At 35.4% G+C, this 23992-nt stretch overlaps 4 protein-coding genes across 4 annotated transcripts; 1 reads left to right on the forward strand and 3 right to left on the reverse strand.

Moving 5' to 3' along the window:
• Positions 1 to 2741: 2741 nt before the first annotated feature.
• LOC116145730 (F-box only protein 13-like) lies at positions 2742 to 5217 on the reverse strand. The gene is made up of 2 exons (XM_031431176.1): positions 5038 to 5217; positions 2742 to 4270 (listed from the first exon to the last, which is right to left on the reverse strand). The coding sequence occupies exon 2, from the start codon at positions 4244 to 4246 to the stop codon at positions 3002 to 3004; it is 1245 nt and encodes a 414-aa protein (XP_031287036.1). The 5' UTR covers positions 4247 to 4270; positions 5038 to 5217; the 3' UTR covers positions 2742 to 3001.
• Positions 5218 to 9822: 4605 nt separating this feature from the next.
• On the reverse strand, positions 9823 to 12300 carry LOC116145732 (F-box only protein 13-like). The gene is made up of 2 exons (XM_031431178.1): positions 12119 to 12300; positions 9823 to 11351 (listed from the first exon to the last, which is right to left on the reverse strand). The coding sequence occupies exon 2, from the start codon at positions 11325 to 11327 to the stop codon at positions 10083 to 10085; it is 1245 nt and encodes a 414-aa protein (XP_031287038.1). The 5' UTR covers positions 11328 to 11351; positions 12119 to 12300; the 3' UTR covers positions 9823 to 10082.
• A 4034-nt stretch (positions 12301 to 16334) lies between these two features.
• LOC116145724 (protein FATTY ACID EXPORT 2, chloroplastic) lies at positions 16335 to 18920 on the forward strand. The gene is made up of 3 exons (XM_031431171.1): positions 16335 to 16807; positions 17505 to 17639; positions 18424 to 18920. The coding sequence occupies exons 1-3, from the start codon at positions 16390 to 16392 to the stop codon at positions 18561 to 18563; spliced, it is 693 nt and encodes a 230-aa protein (XP_031287031.1). The 5' UTR covers positions 16335 to 16389; the 3' UTR covers positions 18564 to 18920.
• Positions 18921 to 19788: 868 nt separating this feature from the next.
• On the reverse strand, positions 19789 to 23950 carry LOC116145718 (protein TIFY 3B-like). Its single transcript, XM_031431166.1, has 5 exons — positions 23667 to 23950; positions 21322 to 21424; positions 21026 to 21233; positions 20845 to 20902; positions 19789 to 20408 (listed from the first exon to the last, which is right to left on the reverse strand). The coding sequence occupies exons 1-5, from the start codon at positions 23819 to 23821 to the stop codon at positions 20240 to 20242; spliced, it is 693 nt and encodes a 230-aa protein (XP_031287026.1). The 5' UTR covers positions 23822 to 23950; the 3' UTR covers positions 19789 to 20239.
• Between the last annotated feature and the right edge of the window lie 42 nt (positions 23951 to 23992).

Below are 23992 nucleotides of genomic sequence, written 5' to 3' on the forward strand. Positions count from 1 at the left end.
CCAGACGTGACAGATTTGGCCGTCAACGGTCAGATCGTGATGGATCTATTTGGTAGTCAGCGGCTAGATCGATGGTCATTGATGGCCAGATATCTGGCCGAAAATGGTCATATCGGTGCAAGGTGGCCATTTTCGGCCTTCGGTGCGTTGTTCCGACGATGGCAATGGTTGCTAGCGGCAGGTGGGTAAGGGTGGTGGCTTGGGTGGGCTGCAATTTGTTTTGAATTCAAGGGTAATTTTGTCCAAAAAGTTAATTAATTAGGATGAAATAGTAAAAGCCATATTTATGTAAATAAATTCAAAAATAAGGACATTATTGTCCTAAAATTTTATTAATAAGGGAGAGAATTGTAATAAAAAAAAAATAACCATAGTAATCTTAGAATACCTAAGAAAATGGAGGTAATCAGATTACCTCCAATATTACCAATAATAACCACTATTGGTATTTGAAAATTACCGGTATCTTATATTACTTGACAACATGGTAATCAAGTAATATAAGATAACTTAACCCCAGTAATCTCCAATAACCTCCAACCAAACGCCCCCTAAAAGTATACTGAATCCTTTAGACCCACTAATTTAGGAAATGACCCTTACACCACAATCATTTTTTTGCGATGAGTAATACTATACCAACAATTCTTTCTCATAAACTTTCTCTTATAACCCTAACGTGACAGTTCGTAATAATTAGTGGAACCTATATGAGACTTATTATGAATTGACCAATTATAAACAGTCACATTATATTGTGAGAGAGGATTATTGGTGTAGTATTGTTGTTTTGGCATATCTCACCAGTACCTTTCCCAAGCAATTGCACCTCTCGCTGGGCCGCCACACACAAGCAACATCTCCTCAACCCCATTGTATTGCTCCCACCACACACAAGCCTCTTACTAAACAGTAATACTACGTTTACCGAGTAAATTACCGATTTCACATACCGATGTAGTTAAAATTTAAGATTTTGATAATTGGGCAAGTGCATCGGTATGTGAAAATCGGTAATTTACTCGGTAAACGTAGTATTACTGCTTACTAAAATACCATTTCTTAATTTATGTTTTCTTTTTATGTGGGAGTTATGTTTGGTTTAGTTGTTGTTTCATGATATTAATTAGTAAAATATTGTTAAAATTAATTATGTAGTACTAACGTGTAACAAACAGTAAAGTAGGGGATTAACAGTTATTTATATACTAGAAAGGTTTCATATATTCATGGTATACACAGGGGTTTTAGAGTAATTGTCCCCTTTACTTGTCTGATTTACAGCACACATACACATTCATCATGTGGGCTTCCCATTTTTGGCCCAAACAAAGGCCCAACCGGAACCTTAATTAATAATGATATATAATAATTAGAGCCATGAAATTAACAATAAATGACATAAGGAGAATTGAAATATTATCATTGGTGATAAATGAAAATTATCTTGATACTTAAAAAAAAAAAATTAAAGAGATGAAATAAATTTTATATTTTTGTTTCTAAACTTACATTACATCATTTTAAACTTAATTTAAGCAAAGTTATTTTATCTTTGACAATATGAGAAGAGTAAATGACTTTTTCCCATCCAAATAATGACTTAATAACACATTTCCACCCACAGACTTTTAAAATATCACTTTATTATCTAAATTCATACTATGTTTCCAATTCCAACATCCTTACAATCCCACATCACCATCACTCTATTCCCCTATCACCACTTACCAAAATCTCTCAAACCTTACTCCGGTCAACCCCATCAATCAACGACAATCGAGCGATTAGGGTTTGTGCAACCGCCTCTTCCAAGTAAAATCATGATCAATCACAACCACCAAAAGACTTATCACTTCATCAGTCTCCCCTCTTCAAAAGCTTCAACAGCTTAGACCGAGTTTGCCCTCTGTTCATCTTCGGAATATAAATTTGGGTAGTAAAGTGGTATTTTAAAAGTTTGTGAGTGAAACTGTGTTATTAAATCATTACTTGGGTGGGAAAAAGTCAGTTAACTCATACCAGAACCCTAATTATTTAGGAAATATAAAATATAAGAGTAGTGGCTTCCATTCGTGTAAAGCTAAAACCTTGGCTTAAAAGGAGATTGTTGTTCCCTCTCATCATCGTCTTTAAGAAAAGAGTTGATAAAGTGCAAACATCTTCTTCATTTACAGCTTGCTTCCTTGTCCACATACTGCATTTGCAGGACCAAGGACCCAAAAAAAAAAAAAAAAAAAAAAAACAATTAACATATATTACTCTACAATCCTTTTAACAGCAGCAGGTAAAAAGGAACATTTGGAGCTCTAAACTTTACTTTAACTCACTTTGGCTTTAACAGCAGCACATAAAAACAGAAAAAACTTCTTTCTAAATATACATACAACAATCAATTATGAAAAATTCTCTAAGGAATTTTCTCAGGCCCTACAATTTCTTCAATGAATCCTTCATGTAGTAACAGGATCATAGCATATCAAAGTCGATGCGTCTAGTTTACCATTTCCCTTCAAGAAACTAGAACTTCATTACTATTTGATGTTTAAGCATGCACCAGATCAAGCTTTCAAGAAAAGGTTCTTTGCATTGAGTTGATTATGTGAAATTGCATCAATCTTTGTCTTCTTCATCACAACTTCTAAAAGTAAAAGGCAGTTACCTACCAAAGATCACAACAGAAAACTGCAACATACAAGTAACATGTCTACATCATTGATAAAACAAAAAGATGGTTAAAGGAAATCTTTATTAGAATGACAAGCATGACAATTTTTGTAAACTCAAGTGTAGTAAGTAGTACACGATGTTACAAATGAATTGAGTTAATTTTAATAGCAAAGTTCATACCAATTTACGTTGGCTAATTTGCTTGAACAAATTAAAGAAATAAAAAACTCATGAAACTATGAAAGAATACAAGAAAACTACAGATTAATGAAAAGTCACAGCGGCATTCTTGATCCTGAATATGTTGCTCCCTTGCCAACTCTAGTGCTTCTCATACAGAAGCTTCGATCCTTGGCTCAAATGAGAAGGCAGACATGAACTCCACGGCTTCACCATCCATATAGCATCTGGGCAAATCAACCCATTCACTGGTGACCAAATCACATAAAACATAACTGAAATGCTCAGCAGAGTTTAAGCAAATAAATATCTGGTCACCAGCCCCAACACAGTTTATATCCACCTTCTTGCCATAAAACTCATGCGACATTGCTGGTGGCATTGCTGCAATCTGATGCCAAGACCCCTTATCCTGATCAAATCTCCACACTCTAAGACTGGCACTTTCAAGAAATTCTGATAACAAAACAACTAGCATTTCTCCTCTACATTGCACTACATCAATGGAGTACTCAGAAAAGACTGGTAACAGCCTTGGGTACTCAGAGAAACTCTTGCGGGTCAGATTGCATGCCACAATTACACCAGATGAGCTAAGGAAATAAGCAATTTCCTCACCATCTTTGCAAGTAATGACTGAAGAGTATTCCTTGGATGGACTTCTCTGCATGTTAGTGGCTACTACATTACCAGCTTTACTAAGGAAGTAAACAGCATCATCATCGTCATCATCATTTGACTCAATCTCCATAGTTTCATCAACCTTTCTACTCAGCGAAATCTCTTCTTCCCAGCAATTACCACTTGAGTTGTAGACTTTGAATGATAGTTTTGGAAGTTCACCAAACACTAACACAAGCTTGTAAGAGCTGTCATATTGGGAACATTGATCCATGACAATGGCATGAAGAGATTGGTTTTCAGGTGCAAGATCCAGTGGAGGGAGTTTGCGACATGACCCTGTCACGGGATTGCAGACAATGAAATTTCCAGATGCATTTCGGAAACAGACCAAACCACCAGATGCTGCAACTGGCATGCAATCGGATTTGGATTTCTGCTGGAGGAGAGGTGGGTGTTTGAGCCCTTTCCAACCTTTTTCAGCAGAATCGAAAACAACTGAATGGTTGAGATGGCGATCAACCATTAAAAACCATGGATCCCGGGAAGGAATCTGAGAGCAGGCAACCTTGAAGCTGGAAGAATCTGCAACTGACTTCCATCTCTTACAGACCGAACTAAGACGGAAAAATGTGGAGGTGGGTAGCCATGATAATACTCTTTCAAGAAGATCTTGATTGAGCTCATCCATGGAGAAGCTCAAAGTGTCTTTATCTTCCTCGGGTGACTTTCTCTTCCTAGACGGCCTTGAAGCCCAGCAATCAAGAAGCTCCATTGATTCTATGCTTGTGACAATTAACTGCAACAAAAAAGAGATCGATGTTATTAACAATAGGTGATGGGTCAAATCAATGTGTATCATAATAAGCCCAGAAATAAAATGACGCTTACATGCAATGTATGCACTTCAAACTACTCTAACTTGATAAAGATTACTGAGAATATGCCCTAACCGCCTCCCCTAGGTTCTCTGATATAAATGCTATCGATGTAGTGAAACTGAACAAATTATTGGAGTGGAAACAGATTAAAAAGAATTGAGAGTATTCTGATATAAAGTAAGCAATGGCAGAATGGGAATGTTATAAGAATAATGACAACCAATCAAAATTACATGCTTAGAACATCTCCATTTGCTCTAAATTCCAATCCCAAAACTATAATTTTACGCTATCAAAAGCAGAATAAGGGAATCCCCATCTTTTAATCGGTTTATGTTGTTTATAGGCAAAACAACAACTTGGGTTCAGAGTTTCTACAGATGCAAATCATAAGAAAAAAGTAATTTAAGAAGAGGTGATGCCAGGAATTGAACTATAAATGTGAAAGACAAAGCTAATAATGATCTCTCCCCATGTGAAACACATTTTAGATTGAAAACAACATGAGATTACTTTACTTTTGCATATGAATAAAACATGGTTTTCAGTATAACAGCAGAGGAATACCTCAAGCAAACAAAAAATCAGTAAAATCACAACATACATAAACGAACATAAGAAGGAGATAATGAAAATAAAAATATAAACAAGATGAAAGGAGAAAGAAAGAAAGAAAGAAACGTACTTGCAGGTTCGTGAGTGAGACTGTGAAGAGGAGTTGGAATGGGAGGTGAGAGTGAGTGTGAGTGTGAGTGTGAGCGTGAGGTGGGGGTGGCTTTAAAAAGAGACAAGAAACAAAAAAACAGAAAAAAGAAAAAGAAGCAAAGTTAAAATGAAGTGAGGAAGGGAGGTAGGAAGCTTCCCGGTTAGCTCTTTTTTAAGCGTTGACGCACAAACACACGAGGGGAGGATCCAGCTGCACACTTCCACTACACTACACAACACAAACAAACCACAGTAGTTGACTCTCTTTCTCTATATTCATATAGGCAATAGGCAAACGATAGTGGCATTGGATTCTGAGTGGGGTTGGGTATCAAAACACACAAAGCCTAAGTAACAGCCGCACTTTAATCATAAAAGAAAGTGAAAACACACGTAAACAGGTTTTGTCAAAGAGGGTTTCTTCTTGTTCTGACCTCTCTAAAGTAAAAGCGCGCTGTGTGTTTCTTTCTTTTATTTGTGTCCTCGTTGAGGAATCTATGTCTTTAGTTTAGTTTAGTTGGTTTGTATCTGTAAGTCAATGGTGAGAACTTATTCCCAGCAGATATTGGAAAAATAAAAGACAAAAAAGCCGTTAATCACGACTCCTTTTCTCATGTTTTCAATTACTCTACTATTAATAAACGCCAAAGCAGAGATCTCGATGCTATTCCACAATGCCTGTGCGCATGTGTAATTTCTTTAACTATTTTGTTTTGTTGTGGGTAAAAAAACAATTAACATATATTACTCTCAATCCTTAACAGCAGCAGGTATAAAAGGAACATTTGGAGCTCTAACTTTACTTTAACTCACTTTGGCTTTAACAGCAGCACATAAAAACAGAAAAAACTCCTTTCTAATATACATACAACAATCAATTATGAAAAATTCTCTAAGGAATTTTCTCAGGCCCTACAATTTCTTCAATGAATCCTTCATGTAATTACAGGATCATAGTATTCAAAGTCGATCCGTCTACTTTACCATTTCCCTTCAAGAAACTAGAACTTCATTACTATTTGATGTTAAGCATGCACCAGATCAAGCTTTCAAGAAAAGGTTCTTTGCATTGAGTTGATTATGTGAATTGCATCAATCTTTGTCTTCTTCATCACAACTTCTAAAAGTAAAAGGCAGTTACCTACGAAGAATCATAACAGAAAACTGCAACATACAAGTACATGTCACATCATTGATAAAACAAAAAGATGGTTAAAGGAAATCTTTATTAGAATGACAAGCATGACAATTTTTGTAAACTCAAGTGTGTAAGTAGTACAGGATGTTACAAATGAATGAGTTAATTTTAATAGCAAAGTTCATACCAATTTACGTTGGCTAATTTGCTTGAACAAATTAAAGAAATAAAAAACTCATGAAACTATGAAAGAATACAAGAAAACTACAGATAATGAAAAGTCACAGCGGGTTCTTGATCCTGAATATGTTGCTCCCTTGCCAACTCTAGTGCTTCTCTACAGAAGCTTCGATCCTTGGCTCAAATGAGAAGGCAGACATGAACTCCACGGCTTCACCATCCATATAGCATCTGGGCAAATCAACCCATTACTGGTGACCAAATCACATAAACATAACTGAAATGCTCAGCAGAGTTTAAGCAAATAAATATCTGGTCACCAGCCCCAACACCAGTTTATATCCACCTTCTTGCCATAAAACTCATGCGACATTGCTGGTGGCATTGCTGCAATCTGATGCCAAGACCCCTTATCCTGATCAAATCTCCACACTCTAAGACTGGCACGTGCGTATGGTTTCTAAACACAGATTATTAATTTCTGCAGATTCTTGCTTTAATATGAATTGTAAAATTATACCATTGATCTTGGCTCATGTAAACGATCCTGTTATATTAATTTTTTGTTTATGCTTTGTATACGGGACCGTTTACTAACAATATTCATGTAAATAAATTCAAAAATAAGGGCATTATTGTCCTAAAATTTTATTAATAAAGGATAGAATTATAACAAAAAAAGATAACCTTGGTAATCTTATAATACCTAAGAAAATAGAGGTAATTAGATTATCTCTAATATTACCAATAGTTAGGGGTGTTAAAAAAAATGCAAAAACCGAACCGAAAAAACAGTTCGGTTACGGTTCGAAAAATTCAAAAAACCGAATATTCGATTCGATTACTGGTTCGAGAGAAATTAGAAACGGTTAACCGAAAACCAGTTTCTCAAATATATATATAAATATATTATATATTAAATAAATAAATAATAACCTAAACTAAAATAAATTCCTAATTCACTCAATCTAAAATGCCAACCCAAATTTTTTTTCTTAGTTCCCAATGTATTGTCTATATTTATAATTTAATTTAGGACAAATTTAAAAAAAAAAAAAAAAGTTTTATAAAAAAAAAAAAAGGGAAAACCGGTTCAAAACCGGTTAACCGTTTTTTTTAAAACGGTTAACCAGTTTTTTGGTTAACTGAAAAACCAATTTTCCCTAAAACTAGTTCGGTTTCGGTTTCGGTTCGGAAACTTTCCCGAACCAAAAATCCAGCTTGGTTTAGAAAAGCGGTTAATCGGTTCAGTTAATCGCTTTTGAACACTCCTATCAATAGTAACTACTATTGGTATTTAAAGATTACCGATATCTTATATTACTTGACAACCAAACATAGTAATCAAGTAATATAAGATGACTTAACCCTAGTAATCTCCAATAACCTCCAACCAAACGTCCCCTAAAAGTATACTGAATCCTTTGGACCCACTAATTTAGGAAATGACCCTTACACCGCTATCATTTTTTTGGCATGAGTAATAGTATACCAATAATTCTTTCTCATAAATTTTCTCTTATAACATTAACGTGACAGTTCGTAATAATTAGTGGGATCCATATGAGACTCATTATGAACTGACTAATTGTAAACTATGAGAAAGAATTCTTGGTGTAGTATTGTTCTTTTGGCATATCTCACGAGTACCTTTCCCAAGCAATTGCACCTCTCCCTGGGCCGCCACACACAAGCCACGTCTCCTCAACCCCATTGTTTTGCTCCCACCACACACAAACCTCTTACTAAAATACCATTTCTTAATTTCTGTTTTCTTTTTATGTGGGAGTTATATTTGGTTTAGTTGTTGTTTCATGATATTAATTAGTAAAATATTGTTAAAATTAATCATGTAGTACTAACGTGTAACAAACAGTAAATTAGGGGATTAAGAATTATTTCTATACTAGAAAGGATTCATGATATGCAGAGGGGGTTTAGAGTAATTGTTCCCTTTACTTTATCCTTGTCTGATTTACAGCACACATACACATTCATCATGTGGGCTTCCCATTTTTGGCCCAAACAAAGGCCCAACCGGAAGAAAAATATTTTGGGTGAACCTTAATTAATAATGATATATAATAATTAGAGCCATGAAATTAACAATAAATGACATGAGGAGAATTGAAATATTATCATTGGTGATAAATGAAAATTATCTTGATACTTAAAAAAAAAAAATTAAAGAGATGAAATAAATTTTATATTTTTGTTTCTAAACTTACATTACATCATTTTAAACTTAATTTAAACAAAGTTATTTTATCTCTGACAATATGGGAAGAGTAAATGACTTTTTCCCACCCAAATAATAGTTTAATAATACCTTCCCACCCACATACTTTTAAATACCACTTTACTATCCAAATTCATGTTATGTTTCAAATTCCAACATCCTTACAATCCCACATCACCATCATTCTATTCCCCCATCACCACTCACCAAAACCTCTCAAACCTTACTCCCGTCAACCCCACTAATTAGCGACAATTGAGCGATTAGAGTTTGTGCAACCACCCCTTCTAAGTCAAATCATGATCAATCACAACCACCAAAAGACTCATCAGTCTCCCCTCTTCAAAAGCTCTAATAACTTAGATCGAGTTTGGTCTCTGTTCACCTCCGAAATATAAATTTGGGTAGTAAAGTGATATTTTAAAAATTTGTGGGTGAAAAAGTGTCATGAAGTCATTATTTGGGTGGGAAAAAGTGGTTAACCCATATGAGAAACCTAATTATTTAGGAAATATAAAATATAAGAGTAGTGGCTTCCATTCGTGTAAAGCTAAAACCTTGGCTTAAAAGGAGATTGTTGTTCCCTCTCATCATCGTCTTTAAGAAAAGAGTTGATAAAGTGCAAACATCTTCTTCATTTACAGCTTGCTTCCTTGTCCACATACTGCATTTGCAGGACCAAGGACCCAAAAAAAAAAAAAAAAAAAAAAAACAATTAACATATATTACTCTACAATCCTTTTAACAGCAGCAGGTAAAAAGGAACATTTGGAGCTCTAAACTTTACTTTAACTCACTTTGGCTTTAACAGCAGCACATAAAAACAGAAAAAACTTCTTTCTAAATATACATACAACAATCAATTATGAAAAATTCTCTAAGGAATTTTCTCAGGCCCTACAATTTCTTCAATGAATCCTTCATGTAGTAACAGGATCATAGCATATCAAAGTCGATGCGTCTAGTTTACCATTTCCCTTCAAGAAACTAGAACTTCATTACTATTTGATGTTTAAGCATGCACCAGATCAAGCTTTCAAGAAAAGGTTCTTTGCATTGAGTTGATTATGTGAAATTGCATCAATCTTTGTCTTCTTCATCACAACTTCTAAAAGTAAAAGGCAGTTACCTACCAAAGATCACAACAGAAAACTGCAACATACAAGTAACATGTCTACATCATTGATAAAACAAAAAGATGGTTAAAGGAAATCTTTATTAGAATGACAAGCATGACAATTTTTGTAAACTCAAGTGTAGTAAGTAGTACACGATGTTACAAATGAATTGAGTTAATTTTAATAGCAAAGTTCATACCAATTTACGTTGGCTAATTTGCTTGAACAAATTAAAGAAATAAAAAACTCATGAAACTATGAAAGAATACAAGAAAACTACAGATTAATGAAAAGTCACAGCGGCGTTCTTGATCCTGAATATGTTGCTCCCTTGCCAACTCTAGTGCTTCTCATACAGAAGCTTCGATCCTTGGCTCAAATGAGAAGGCAGACATGAACTCCACGGCTTCACCATCCATATAGCATCTGGGCAAATCAACCCATTCACTGGTGACCAAATCACATAAAACATAACTGAAATGCTCAGCAGAGTTTAAGCAAATAAATATCTGGTCACCAGCCCCAACACAGTTTATATCCACCTTCTTGCCATAAAACTCATGCGACATTGCTGGTGGCATTGCTGCAATCTGATGCCAAGACCCCTTATCCTGATCAAATCTCCACACTCTAAGACTGGCACTTTCAAGAAATTCTGATAACAAAACAACTAGCATTTCTCCTCTACATTGCACTACATCAATGGAGTACTCAGAAAAGACTGGTAACAGCCTTGGGTACTCAGAGAAACTCTTGCGGGTCAGATTGCATGCCACAATTACACCAGATGAGCTAAGGAAATAAGCAATTTCCTCACCATCTTTGCAAGTAATGACTGAAGAGTATTCCTTGGATGGACTTCTCTGCATGTTAGTGGCTACTACATTACCAGCTTTACTAAGGAAGTAAACAGCATCATCATCGTCATCATCATTTGACTCAATCTCCATAGTTTCATCAACCTTTCTACTCAGCGAAATCTCTTCTTCCCAGCAATTACCACTTGAGTTGTAGACTTTGAATGATAGTTTTGGAAGTTCACCAAACACTAACACAAGCTTGTAAGAGCTGTCATATTGGGAACATTGATCCATGACAATGGCATGAAGAGATTGGTTTTCAGGTGCAAGATCCAGTGGAGGGAGTTTGCGACATGACCCTGTCACGGGATTGCAGACAATGAAATTTCCAGATGCATTTCGGAAACAGACCAAACCACCAGATGCTGCAACTGGCATGCAATCGGATTTGGATTTCTGCTGGAGGAGAGGTGGGTGTTTGAGCCCTTTCCAACCTTTTTCAGCAGAATCGAAAACAACTGAATGGTTGAGATGGCGATCAACCATTAAAAACCATGGATCCCGGGAAGGAATCTGAGAGCAGGCAACCTTGAAGCTGGAAGAATCTGCAACTGACTTCCATCTCTTACAGACCGAACTAAGACGGAAAAATGTGGAGGTGGGTAGCCATGATAATACTCTTTCAAGAAGATCTTGATTGAGCTCATCCATGGAGAAGCTCAAAGTGTCTTTATCTTCCTCGGGTGACTTTCTCTTCCTAGACGGCCTTGAAGCCCAGCAATCAAGAAGCTCCATTGATTCTATGCTTGTGACAATTAACTGCAACAAAAAAGAGATCGATGTTATTAACAATAGGTGATGGGTCAAATCAATGTGTATCATAATAAGCCCAGAAATAAAATGACGCTTACATGCAATGTATGCACTTCAAACTACTCTAACTTGATAAAGATTACTGAGAATATGCCCTAACCGCCTCCCCTAGGTTCTCTGATATAAATGCTATCGATGTAGTGAAACTGAACAAATTATTGGAGTGGAAACAGATTAAAAAGAATTGAGAGTATTCTGATATAAAGTAAGCAATGGCAGAATGGGAATGTTATAAGAATAATGACAACCAATCAAAATTACATGCTTAGAACATCTCCATTTGCTCTAAATTCCAATCCCAAAACTATAATTTTACGCTATCAAAAGCAGAATAAGGGAATCCCCATCTTTTAATCGGTTTATGTTGTTTATAGGCAAAACAACAACTTGGGTTCAGAGTTTCTACAGATGCAAATCATAAGAAAAAAGTAATTTAAGAAGAGGTGATGCCAGGAATTGAACTATAAATGTGAAAGACAAAGCTAATAATGATCTCTCCCCATGTGAAACACATTTTAGATTGAAAACAACATGAGATTACTTTACTTTTGCATATGAATAAAACATGGTTTTCAGTATAACAGCAGAGGAATACCTCAAGCAAACAAAAAATCAGTAAAATCACAACATACATAAACGAACATAAGAAGGAGATAATGAAAATAAAAATATAAACAAGATGAAAGGAGAAAGAAAGAAAGAAAGAAACGTACTTGCAGGTTCGTGAGTGAGACTGTGAAGAGGAGTTGGAATGGGAGGTGAGAGTGAGTGTGAGTGTGAGTGTGAGCGTGAGGTGGGGGTGGCTTTAAAAAGAGACAAGAAACAAAAAAACAGAAAAAAGAAAAAGAAGCAAAGTTAAAATGAAGTGAGGAAGGGAGGTAGGAAGCTTCCCGGTTAGCTCTTTTTTAAGCGTTGACGCACAAACACACGAGGGGAGGATCCAGCTGCACACTTCCACTACACTACACAACACAAACAAACCACAGTAGTTGACTCTCTTTCTCTATATTCATATAGGCAATAGGCAAACGATAGTGGCATTGGATTCTGAGTGGGGTTGGGTATCAAAACACACAAAGCCTAAGTAACAGCCGCACTTTAATCATAAAAGAAAGTGAAAACACACGTAAACAGGTTTTGTCAAAGAGGGTTTCTTCTTGTTCTGACCTCTCTAAAGTAAAAGCGCGCTGTGTGTTTCTTTCTTTTATTTGTGTCCTCGTTGAGGAATCTATGTCTTTAGTTTAGTTTAGTTGGTTTGTATCTGTAAGTCAATGGTGAGAACTTATTCCCAGCAGATATTGGAAAAATAAAAGACAAAAAAGCCGTTAATCACGACTCCTTTTCTCATGTTTTCAATTACTCTACTATTAATAAACGCCAAAGCAGAGATCTCGATGCTATTCCACAATGCCTGTGCGCATGTGTAATTTCTTTAACTATTTTGTTTTGTTGTGGGACAGTCTTAATAGATAAGGAAATGGCCGAACGAACTTGTACCTAACCTAGGTTTGGCGAAACAACGATTGGTACTGGTTTAAAATAATAAATAGGTATTTTTCATTAGTAAAAAAATTAGAAAACCTTTTTAATTATTTTTAGACTCTTTAAATTTATTAATTTTATCAGATATCCTAGAAAAAAATTTAAAAATTAATAAAAACATCCTCACCCATTCATATTTGTCAGAATTCGACGGCCACCGTCGGTATCCGGTGGTAGCTGGAATGTGTCACAACGGTCTACGCTACCACCGTAAATGGTTGGTAATTCGCAGATCTAGTATTTTTCAACCAGATCCACCATAGATCTAGCCAGAAAAGGCTAGATCTAGCTGGAAACTAACGGTCATCGTTGATTGTCAACGACGGCCACATCTTTGGCCAAAGATGGAGTGTTGCGGCCGTCGACGGCCAGATCTGGCGGTAGATCTGGCCGGAAAAGGCCAGATCGGTGAATATTGTGACAGATTTCAGCTACCACTGGCAATGGCCGTCAGAATCTAGCAAGTATGGTTGGGCGGAGGTATTTTTGTTAATTTTTAAACTTTTTTATGGGGATATTTGATGGAATTAATAAACTTAAGGGGTCTAAAAGTAATTAAAAAATAGACTAATATTTCTCAAAGGGCATTCTAGTCTTTTCACTAACGGAAGGTACCTGTTTGTCATTTTGAAACCTTTTGGGTACCAATGTCGTTTCGCCAAACCTTGGGTAGGTGTAAGTCGTTTCTCCGGAAAGAAATAGGATTAACAAGTTGATAATGTAGATCATATGAACAGTGTTTGATTTATTATATGACTTCTAAGACCATCTGTAGCCATAAATACCAAATTGATGCAAGTTTTACACCAAATTAGTGTGATTTTTAGTGTATTTTACTATTGCATCTCCAACCCATTACACCAAAAAGAATATTCTTTAAAATATTTTTTTCTTTTTTTCTATTAATAATCAACAATTAATATATTTTACTGATTATTTATATATATTAATTAAATATTGGGAATGATATTTTTATTAAATAATAATAACTTTGAAAATTATACTAATTTAATAAAATTAAGCATTTATTTAATTAAATAAACATTACATTTAATATAAAAAAACATTACATCTAATATAAAATGCCACTAAAAAAATTAAAAAAAAAAAGACAACAACACAAAAGTAAAATTCCCTATTGATAGTAATTTAATTTTCCGTATTAATATATTATTCCCACAAATGATCAATTAATGCATTTTGAAGAGTATGTTGAGCTTATGTATCCTTCATTTGTCTATGTTAAGCAAGAAAATTTTGAAATCGGACATTTTGAAATCAGATTTGAATTCCATAACCAATCCAAGCCTACGTGAGTTTTTTCAAAATGAGCAATCAAAAATTATACAAAAAAGAGCTCAACAACAAGATCAAGGATCTCAAAATAGTTTTAGTCTTTCCAATATTTTGATGATCTTAGAGGATCCGGAACTAATCTATCGGAATATTAAATTGTTATTTTAGTTTATGTTATATTTTCTTTTAATTTTAGTGTTTTTAAATTAGTGTTAATTTTTATTTTTATTTATTGTAGTTTAATATTTGCATTGAATAAAGTTTTGTTTTTAATTTTTCATCATTTTTTTAATTATATAATTATTATGAATTTATTATTATAAATATTAATATAAATAATAATCAACTTAACGTAAATACAAATAAAAAAAATAAAAAAATAAAAAATATTTTATAGTAGATAAATAGTGCTACACCAAATTTGGTGTGATACTATTCACTTACACCAATTTTGTGTGTTGGATTTGAGCAAATTTTTCACACATACACCAAAATAGCGTTGGGTTGGAGATGCCCTAATATAATCTAGCTGCCTACCACTAATAATTTTTTTGATAAGAGTTGACAATTTAGTCCAAGGATCCCAATAAACAAACCCTAAGGTGTCAATGGAATAGTGGTTTTATTTGAGCCTCATTTATTCTTTTCGGCTCCGCTTTCTTTGCTTTAATGGGGTTTTCATGAATTTAACATTCAAAATTGAGTAAACAACTTTTTCCCACCCAAGGTTTGGCCTAATGACACTTTCCTACCCAAAAAGTTTCAAAATACAACTTTACTATTTATAGCATAGTTTTGTTAGTAAATTTCGTTGTAAAGAGGGCAAGATGATCAATTAACGTTAATTTAGTTTCACTCCTTTTTCTCCTTATTTCCTTGGCCAAACGTTTTTCCTTTTTCTCCTTTTGCAATTGTACAGCATTTTGCACTGATCTCTGCCAGTTTTCTCATTGAAACTGACGGATTTCATCACCCTTTTCCCGTTTTCATAACTCCCCAACCGAAATGACCGCTTTCTAGGTCGTATTTGGCATTTTTTAGATGATTTTAGAGATTACACAACCTCTGTTTTCAGGGCCAATCTGGACCAAAATCAACGGCTTTGGCCTACCCTTTCACCACCACTAGATTCCCCAACCTCCATATTCCAAAACCCCTTTGACTATTACCTGATTGCTCCTACCGTTTGTTGACGCTGTTTGGATTAGGGTTTCACTGTTTCTAGTTGAATTTCGACCAATTCCGGTGGCCAAAATCCAAGCCTTCACCAACACCAAATTCCCTTACCTCTATACTCCTAAACCAGCTTGACTATTGCCTGATTGTTCCCATCGTTCGTCGGCGCCATTTGGATAAGGGTTTCATCATTTCCAACTGAATTCCGATGGCCAAAATCCAAGTCGTCTCCACTATCCACCACCATATTCCCCGACCTCCATACACCAAAACCCTTTTGACTATTGCCTGATTGGCTCCAACCGTTTGCCCACATCGTTTGAATTAGGGTTTCACTGCTTTCCAACCAAAATTTGGCTGAATCCGATGGCCAAAATCCAAGTCTTCACCACCCTTCTGCTTCACTGGCCCCCACTCTACAAAACCCTCAACACCTCACTGCCCACTTGCTCGCCGTTCATTATTTGAGCGACATTGTCGTCTGTCGCCGATTTTTGGTCCAGATACTAATAATAAAAAAAATCAGGTCAAATAGTAAAGGGTACTTTCGTCTTCATAATGAATATTACTATATTTAACGGAACATAACATTTAGGTAATAAAGTTGTATTTTGAAACTTTTGGGTGGGAAAGTGTCATTAGGCCAATAAAAGTCGTTTACTCTTCAAAATTTGGAGTCTTGTTACGTTATTAAGGAATTAAAAATAAAAAAATTGACAGATGAGTGTTGCTCGGGTTTAGACCGTCAGTTAGTCCAAATCTAATGGGTGAAACCGGTATTCTGTATATATGGTTTGAAGGCCCAATAAGACTGTTTGGAATTTGGATTGGGCTCAACAAATCATCCGTCTTTTAGTTGGAGATGAAAGAAATTGGGCTGAACATAACGTCTGTTTTTGAGTTCTAGAAGAAAGTAGAAGGAAACGAAGGTGGCTTAACAAAGCGAGCGAGTCAAGCAAACAAATTACAAATGGCAGAGTTATTGTTAGGTGTATCACAGTCCTCTCTTCTTCTTCTACAGCCCAAGCTTGGACTCTCCAACCGAGCTTCTGCACTCAGACACCGTAGCAACATCAGCTATCAAAGACTTGACATTTCTTCCAAGAGGATCGCGACTGTCGCCGGAGTAGTCTCATCTGACTCCAAATCCTCAACTATACTCTCCAAGAGTGTTGACACCGTAAAAGACGGGAGCGAGATCGTGCCCGAAATTGGAGGCGGCGGCGGCGGTGGAGAGAAGTTTGGTAGCGGAGGAGGTGGTGGAGGAGGAGGAGGAGGTGAGGGTAAGAACGAAGGAGAAGGTGAATCAAGTGACGAGAGTGAGAACAAAAAGATGGGGATGTCTATGTCTCAGAAACTGACTTTGGGTTATGCTGCACTTGTTGGAGGTTCATTTATTTATTTGTTTGTTATTATTATTACTATTTAGTTTAGTTTTGATTGAAATTATCTTTTAAAAAACTAAGATCGTATCTCAATATTTGTTAATATTTACTTGATTCAAACACTGTTTTTAAGTTAAAATTTCTTTAAAAGAAGAAAAACTACTTTTTTTCTGGTTTGCTGATTTTATAGTAGTTTAAGGATTGTATAAAAAGATGGCATTTTCGACCAAAATCATTTACATAAATTTCTTTATATGTTGTTTTCAGAAACAAGAATTCTGTGTAAATTTTTATCCAATCTCAAGTTTTTAAATTACTCACGTGGTATCAAAGCAAAATCTTAAAGTTATTCCAAGTTTTAATTCTTCAGGTTGTACATATGCATTTGTATTTTGTATTTATGTGCATATCTCAGTGATCTTCCTCAAACCTTTTACTTCTCTTCCTTTTACTTTCTTGCTATCTACTGGACTGTTAGACGTGCTAACTGTAACAATAAGTGATGTTTTTTGTCTAATTGTGAGGCCCCTTGACAGTTTGTTGGATGATGAAATATTGATCTTTTAGTTGATTTGTGCATTCTTCAATGTGGTCAAATCTGTTTTATTGTTTTGCTGCACACTTGTTTGGATCTTGATTATTTGTATGCTTGCTTACACTATGTAGTAATTACATTTTGTTATATTTTATATATTGGCAGTGGGTGGTCTTATGGGCTATTTGAAAAGCGGCAGCCAGAAGTCACTCTTGGCAGGAGGAGTGTCGGCCTCGCTGCTATATTATGTTTATACAGAGCTTCCCACAAAACCAGTTCTTGCTTCATCCATAGGGCTTGGTAAGGCTATATACTCCAGTTTAATGATGCTACAAGAATAGTTTAAACCATGTGATAAGGTTATGGCATATGCAGTATTAGATATCCTGAACTCTTTCATTATGTTTGATAAGTTGCACTGAATGAGAAAGTTCTTCAGAGTTGCATGAAAAAGTGTGTCTTATTCTTACCATGTTATATTTACGAAGATTAATGTTAACATATAACGTAGGGATGAGTGAGATTTAGTGCAAATCTAATGAGATCCTCACATTTTATGATTTTTAATTCCAGTATCTGTGTATATATACCACTTGATTGAGTTCAAAGGATGATTTGAAATCTGAGTTCAAATTCGAGCAGCAATTGAAACTTCATTTTGTTGTGAATGGTTAATTTTGGCTTCTAATCCGACAATACGTTAAAATAAAATAATATGTGTAAAAGTGGATACTGTTTATTCTAATAAGGATCAAGTTTTTCTTCAATTTGATTCCAACTGGTTCTTGGACTCACTTATCGAGCCTTTCCTATCAATTATTATAATTTATTTGAATCTATGTTAATGTAGACTCACTTTGACTGGAATGGTGATTCTAGACTGTATGAGTAAAATCTTGGTGACATAAGCTCTACAATTAGGTTTTCCCTTGTATAAAATGTGCTTTAGTTTCTTAAAATTTTGGTATAAACTTTAGGTCTAATCAGAGTATATGCTCAACTCACCACATTATAGGTTTGTCACTTTCCAGATCCACCTATTCATTTGCTCAACCTAACTGCTTCTGTCATGTTCAATTTGTAGGCCTGTCTGCTGCGCTTTTGGTAGTGATGGGTTCTCGTTTCAAAAAGTCAGGCAAGGTGTTTCCAGCAGGTGTTGTCTCTCTTGTGTCCCTCGTGATGACAGGGGGTTACCTACATGGCATTATGCGTAGTATGCACTAAAATGCATAAAATGTAAGTCAAACAATAATGTTAGTGATGGAGTGCTGGCATGCCTGTCCATGTGGAAACTTGGTGATTTTTTTTTTCTTTTTTCTTTTTTTGGGTATGTAAAGCGTTTGAACGTGGATTAGGTTTCAGGCTTTTCTTGAACTTTCACAAATCTGTCTTGCTTCTGTGTTTGTAGTCGCTTATTATGGTTTTCATGCCAGTATCAGGCAGTAAGTTTTTTTTCTCTGAGGTCATGGTTTGCTTTTTTGATCTTTGGTCCCATCCTATCCCTTTGATTTAATCTGTTGTATAACTTGACATGGTTTTAAAAGGAAAGAAATAACTTCTAGGAATAGCTTTGGAGTGAAATTTTTTATGTATCATTCTGGAAGGGAATTATTACTTGAGGCAGGTGCAAATATCTGATGGGAAAATTAGGCATGGAAGATGCCGTAATGTAATGCTTGTTCTAGGCAAGCGGCGTCTCAGCAGAACGAGAGATACCATATATGCAGGGAATACTAGATGTTTGCAATTAGCCTTGTGTAAAATTCTATGGCTACAACCCATCTGTAAGAACAGTGAAAAACCTTTTCGTACAAGAGTTGTGGCGTTCAATACTGAGATAAGAATTTGTGGGTATGAAGTAGATGCAGCAATTGTATCCTAGCCCCTAGTGCATGACCTAACTCACAGGCAAAAATCCCGACAGAGTCATACATAAATAGCAAAACACAACACAGCCATACATAAGTAGCGAAACTCATCAGATTGTCATGCATGAAGAACGAGAGCTCAGTTTAGATGAGAACCTCATAGGACGATAAACTAAGTTGCTTGATGCTGGTGATGATTGACAAGGCAAGCAACGCGGTCTACATTCTCTGACATGAAGATGATGAGAGTGTTAGTCCCCGATGAGAGAAGCTTTACTTCTTCTGGGTGAACAATTCCTTATATGAAGAGAGTTTCAGAATTCGAATACTGTAAGTTAACCACTTCCGGGGTCTATTCAATAAGCCACCATTTGTTTAAAGAAAAAAGAAAGATCCTTCCCTGCTGTTGTTTATTTGTACTCGAAAAGAGTTAAGAGTGAGAAAAGAATCTCCAACTGCTCCGCCCATCAAGCCAACTACACCACCAAATCGCAAATATCTGATTTTTGGGACATTAGAATTAGATGACAAAGCTTACTTCAATAACTCCCATAACCTGAATTCACGTTACACTCATGAAATCCGCACAACTAACAAAGACACTTCATAGAATCAAATCATCCAACAAATACACGAATATCTGTTTGTCAAACAGACAGTGACAGATAATCAGTTTGACATTGTCAGGCAGACATCAGACATGGGCAATTAACAAGTCAGTCGCATGGGTTTAAAAGACATTTCAACTGCCCTTGGATTAAATATAAGCAGACGTGCTCAAATTCTCTATTGCCAGCATGGTAAGCAATCATTGAGAGAAATACATACCCAAATAAGCCTACCACGAGACATTTCTGTTTCTGTCAGTAACAGATGAGAAATTGAGCACATGTTATCCCCATTGAAGTCCAAAGGCAATTCAAACATCATCACACCTAGTGTGCTTTGCAATCTTACAAGAATAATACTGCCAAGTTTAGAATATCTCAGACAAATTAAGTTTTCCATTATTTACTACAGCCTTCTAGAGGCTTAAATGCAGCTCATTTGAACTGCAGATTTAGCTTGTAATTCTTCTGGAGGCATGGGAGATTTTTCAAAGTAACCTGCATCTGCTGAAGTTTCAGTACTGAGGTTGGCTGTCACAATGTCAGAATTTTTTGTCCCGGATTGAGCAGGATAAGGATTCTTGCTCACCAACCTATAAGAAAATAAAGAGCAGCAAAACTGAGATGAATAGAATAAAAAATAAATTTTCAAATCCACATGCAATTCCTTAAAAAATGACTTCAATAAGTAAGATTCAGTCTCCAAAATAGTTAGTAACAATTATTTTATTTCTTAATGGAAGATCAATTATCCCAAACTTATAACTATCCAATGCCTAACATAATGGAGCACATTATGTGTATGTAGTCCAACAATATCGGCAGGACAATTAATTTTAGCCTCTAAGATGTACTATATTTCCAGATTACAAAAGATGATAATGGGACTCTAATATCTTTCAGTCAAAGATCTTGTGGTGCTATAAAAGGTACATATAGATATAAGAGTTGACCTGATTATATATTAGTCAGGAGTTTTCTTGCTCAGCTAAACTAAACGGGAGGGGGATTGCAGTTCAAAGAAGTTACCTGTCTCGTCGCTTCTCAAAAAATTTCTGAAGGGAATGTCTCCTTGCAATTGGTAATTCTGTACCAACAGATATTGCAATACGGATCATAAAGCGAAGTTAGATTACAATAACCATGAAATTAGAAAGACAGAATATCCACATTCAACAGAAACTGTGACTGTCAAGTTACACAATGGTACCAGCTTGCAACTTGCAAAAGGAAGAGTTCCTCTGCATAGGATGTGGAGCCACCCGTGGAGAACCCAAAGGAGATGCAGTACTCAGAAGTGAGGGAGACCTTGTTAGAACTGGTGAAGGGGTAGGACAGTTGATACCAATGTTTTTCATGTCACCAGAGTTAGTAGCGGCAGCGGCAGCAGCGGAGGCAATAAGCATAATTTCACGAACCTAAGCACATGAATCATGGTAAAATTTAAAATGAGATCTTATTTCTAAAGATACCAATGTCTTCAAAGCTTTAAATTAGAGAACAAACCTTTTCTGCCGGAATTGAATCAAATACACAAACATTTCCACCATAGAAGATTGTAAGCTGAGATGGATTAGCGTTTGCTCCGGATGTTGGCATTGACATAGGCCTTTCACAACAAGAAATGAGGCGTTACAAATTCACATTAGAATATTATGGAAGCGTCACATGTATACAGAGGGAATAAAATACATCATACAGAAGATATGATTCTTTTACAAGTCAGAGAGCCATTTATCTTGGGGTAACCCTTTTTTATTATATTCCTTCAAATGATTGGGAAAATGCCCAGTTCCATGTTTTCAACCCTTTCATATGTACAAGCAGGAATCTCCTATTCATCTTGTGAATATAAGAAGTCTTTTATGGGGAAATTACCCATCATAATGAGACCATGGTGTCACATAAATAACAAAAGTCACCTCAAGACAAATTATACAACCACTTTTCTGGCCTCAGGCTGTTAGAGGTCCTGCTTATCACTGATGCAGCCATTTTTTTTTTGGCTTACCACCAAATTGCTCAAGAATCAACAAAACAACAATCTAAACTAATTTCCCACCTATATTAGCCACACACAGAACCAAACCTCAACTATCCTCTGAAATCAAACTCGTCTGACAGACACAGAGAAGTATACAAACCCTCTTCAAGTCCACCACCTGAATACATACAATAACAGCATGTAGCACAAGCTTTAGTGTGAACTTAATTATGGGTCTACTTTTAATTGACATGATGACTACTAGAAAGCAGGAATCCACATAATAGTACCACTCAATCAGACAACCATCATCAGCCCCGCTATTACCGATGTTATCAATCACTTGACCTCATGTTCGTTTCAAAAATCAACAGTTATGAATGCTCATGTTCAAGCAAATGTGTTTCTGGGTCATTAATTATCAAATTAGATCATGAAAATGACAAAATGTTCTTGACAGTCAATAAAGATACTTCGCGCAACTAAACTAACAATAGAAAACAAAACAGCATAGCAACAATGATCACCAAGTGAGTCAGCATGCAAAAAATTAAAAAATAAACAAAAAGAAGAAGAAGAAGAAGAAGAAATATGCAATCAGTATAAAAGATGTAAATAAATTGCTGCAATGCCACTCACAACACAACAGCGGCCGAAGCCATCCTGCATGTAAGGTGCTTTGCAATGATGGATAGTAGACGTAACAGTAAAAACAAGCCTAATGCAACTCAACTTGGAACGCAAGATAAAACCCAAAAAAATTCACTGCTTTCTAAACATGGGAATCCATGGTATCACCTCCAGTCCAAATAATATTCAGTTTTATGTGGAAAGTGCACACTATTAACTGCGTGAATTCATTCAGTGAATTCAACCTCTTATTGGAAGTATTCTTGCCAAACCACATAAATTGTGTTTCTTCATGTTTGCAAAGTTATGATTTATCTTCGATAATTTGCTTTGGTGCGCAATACACACATCGTTTTTTTTTTTTTTTTTTTTTTTTTTAGGGTTTGTTTTCTGTCTAAAATCTGAATAGATCAAATGAAATTTGAATAGGGTTTGTTTTCTGTCTAAAATCTGAATAGATCAAATGAAATTTGAATAGACTAGAGAGTCTAAATCTGAACAATAAGTTTATTTTACTTTTCACAAATCCTTTAAAAAGTTGGATGAAAATTTATTTAAATAATAACTTGCATTTTATCTAACAGTTTGATAAAGCATAAATTAAATTTTCTGAAACCGATTCTTAGATTTTATTGAAATAAAAAATTGACAGGGATGCAATAAATAAATTTGCATAAGAGTATTTTAGAGAACAAAAATCAAAGAAATCATTAAACGTTATTCAGACTTAAGTAAAAAAAAAAAAATTATTTTCGTATTCAGATAAAACTATCTAAATGTCTTCATTGAGTTTAAAAAAATAAAAAATAAAAATAAAAAAAATTAACGGCTAAAAGCATAAAACGTGTGCCTTAACATTAATCGAAACTAAGACTCGTAACACAATATACACTTCATTCATTTCTGCCATAGGTCAATTAGCATGATTCAATTTCTCTCCCTCAAACGACATAAAATTCCGAGTTTAAACTCTGAAGTATTCATTAAAGTTACCTAATTCTGCCACACAAATGAAAGAAATATCCGTACACTACCGCATTCAAACAGTATACGGACATTCAATTCAACTGTACTACCTTCGTCTAAAAAATGTAAAAAATTAAAATATTCTAAATTCTATGACCACAGAATTTGTTCTAACTATAATAACACAACAAAAATAAAAATAGATTTCTATTTTAACAAAACTCGCACAGATCTAAGAGACTAAGACGAAAACATAAATTCAAAAGCATACGTGGTGGTCTTGTCGGTCAAAAACGTTTTGTTCGCCAACAAATCAACAGATCCAGTAGCTTCGCCTATCCCGGCGTCGTCCTGTCCGACTTCAGGCTCCTTCTTCCCTTCCTCTTCTTCTCCGGTCTTCGGCTTGATTTCGTCAACGGCCTCCATTGAACTGAGCCGACAAAATCAAAATCAAAATCAATAAAATCCTTTCTTAGTGTTTCTTTCTTTCCTTCCTTGGTCTTGAGTCTTGACTTTTACTTTCTGTTTCGTTTTTGTTGGTGCTTTGGTGGCCCTTTAAATTAGTTTGATACTATGAGAAAGAAGTTTCGTTTTGCA

This window comes from Pistacia vera, unplaced genomic scaffold, assembly GCF_008641045.1.
Source record: "Pistacia vera cultivar Batoury unplaced genomic scaffold, PisVer_v2 Contig465, whole genome shotgun sequence".
Taxonomy (NCBI): Eukaryota; Viridiplantae; Streptophyta; class Magnoliopsida; order Sapindales; family Anacardiaceae; genus Pistacia; species Pistacia vera.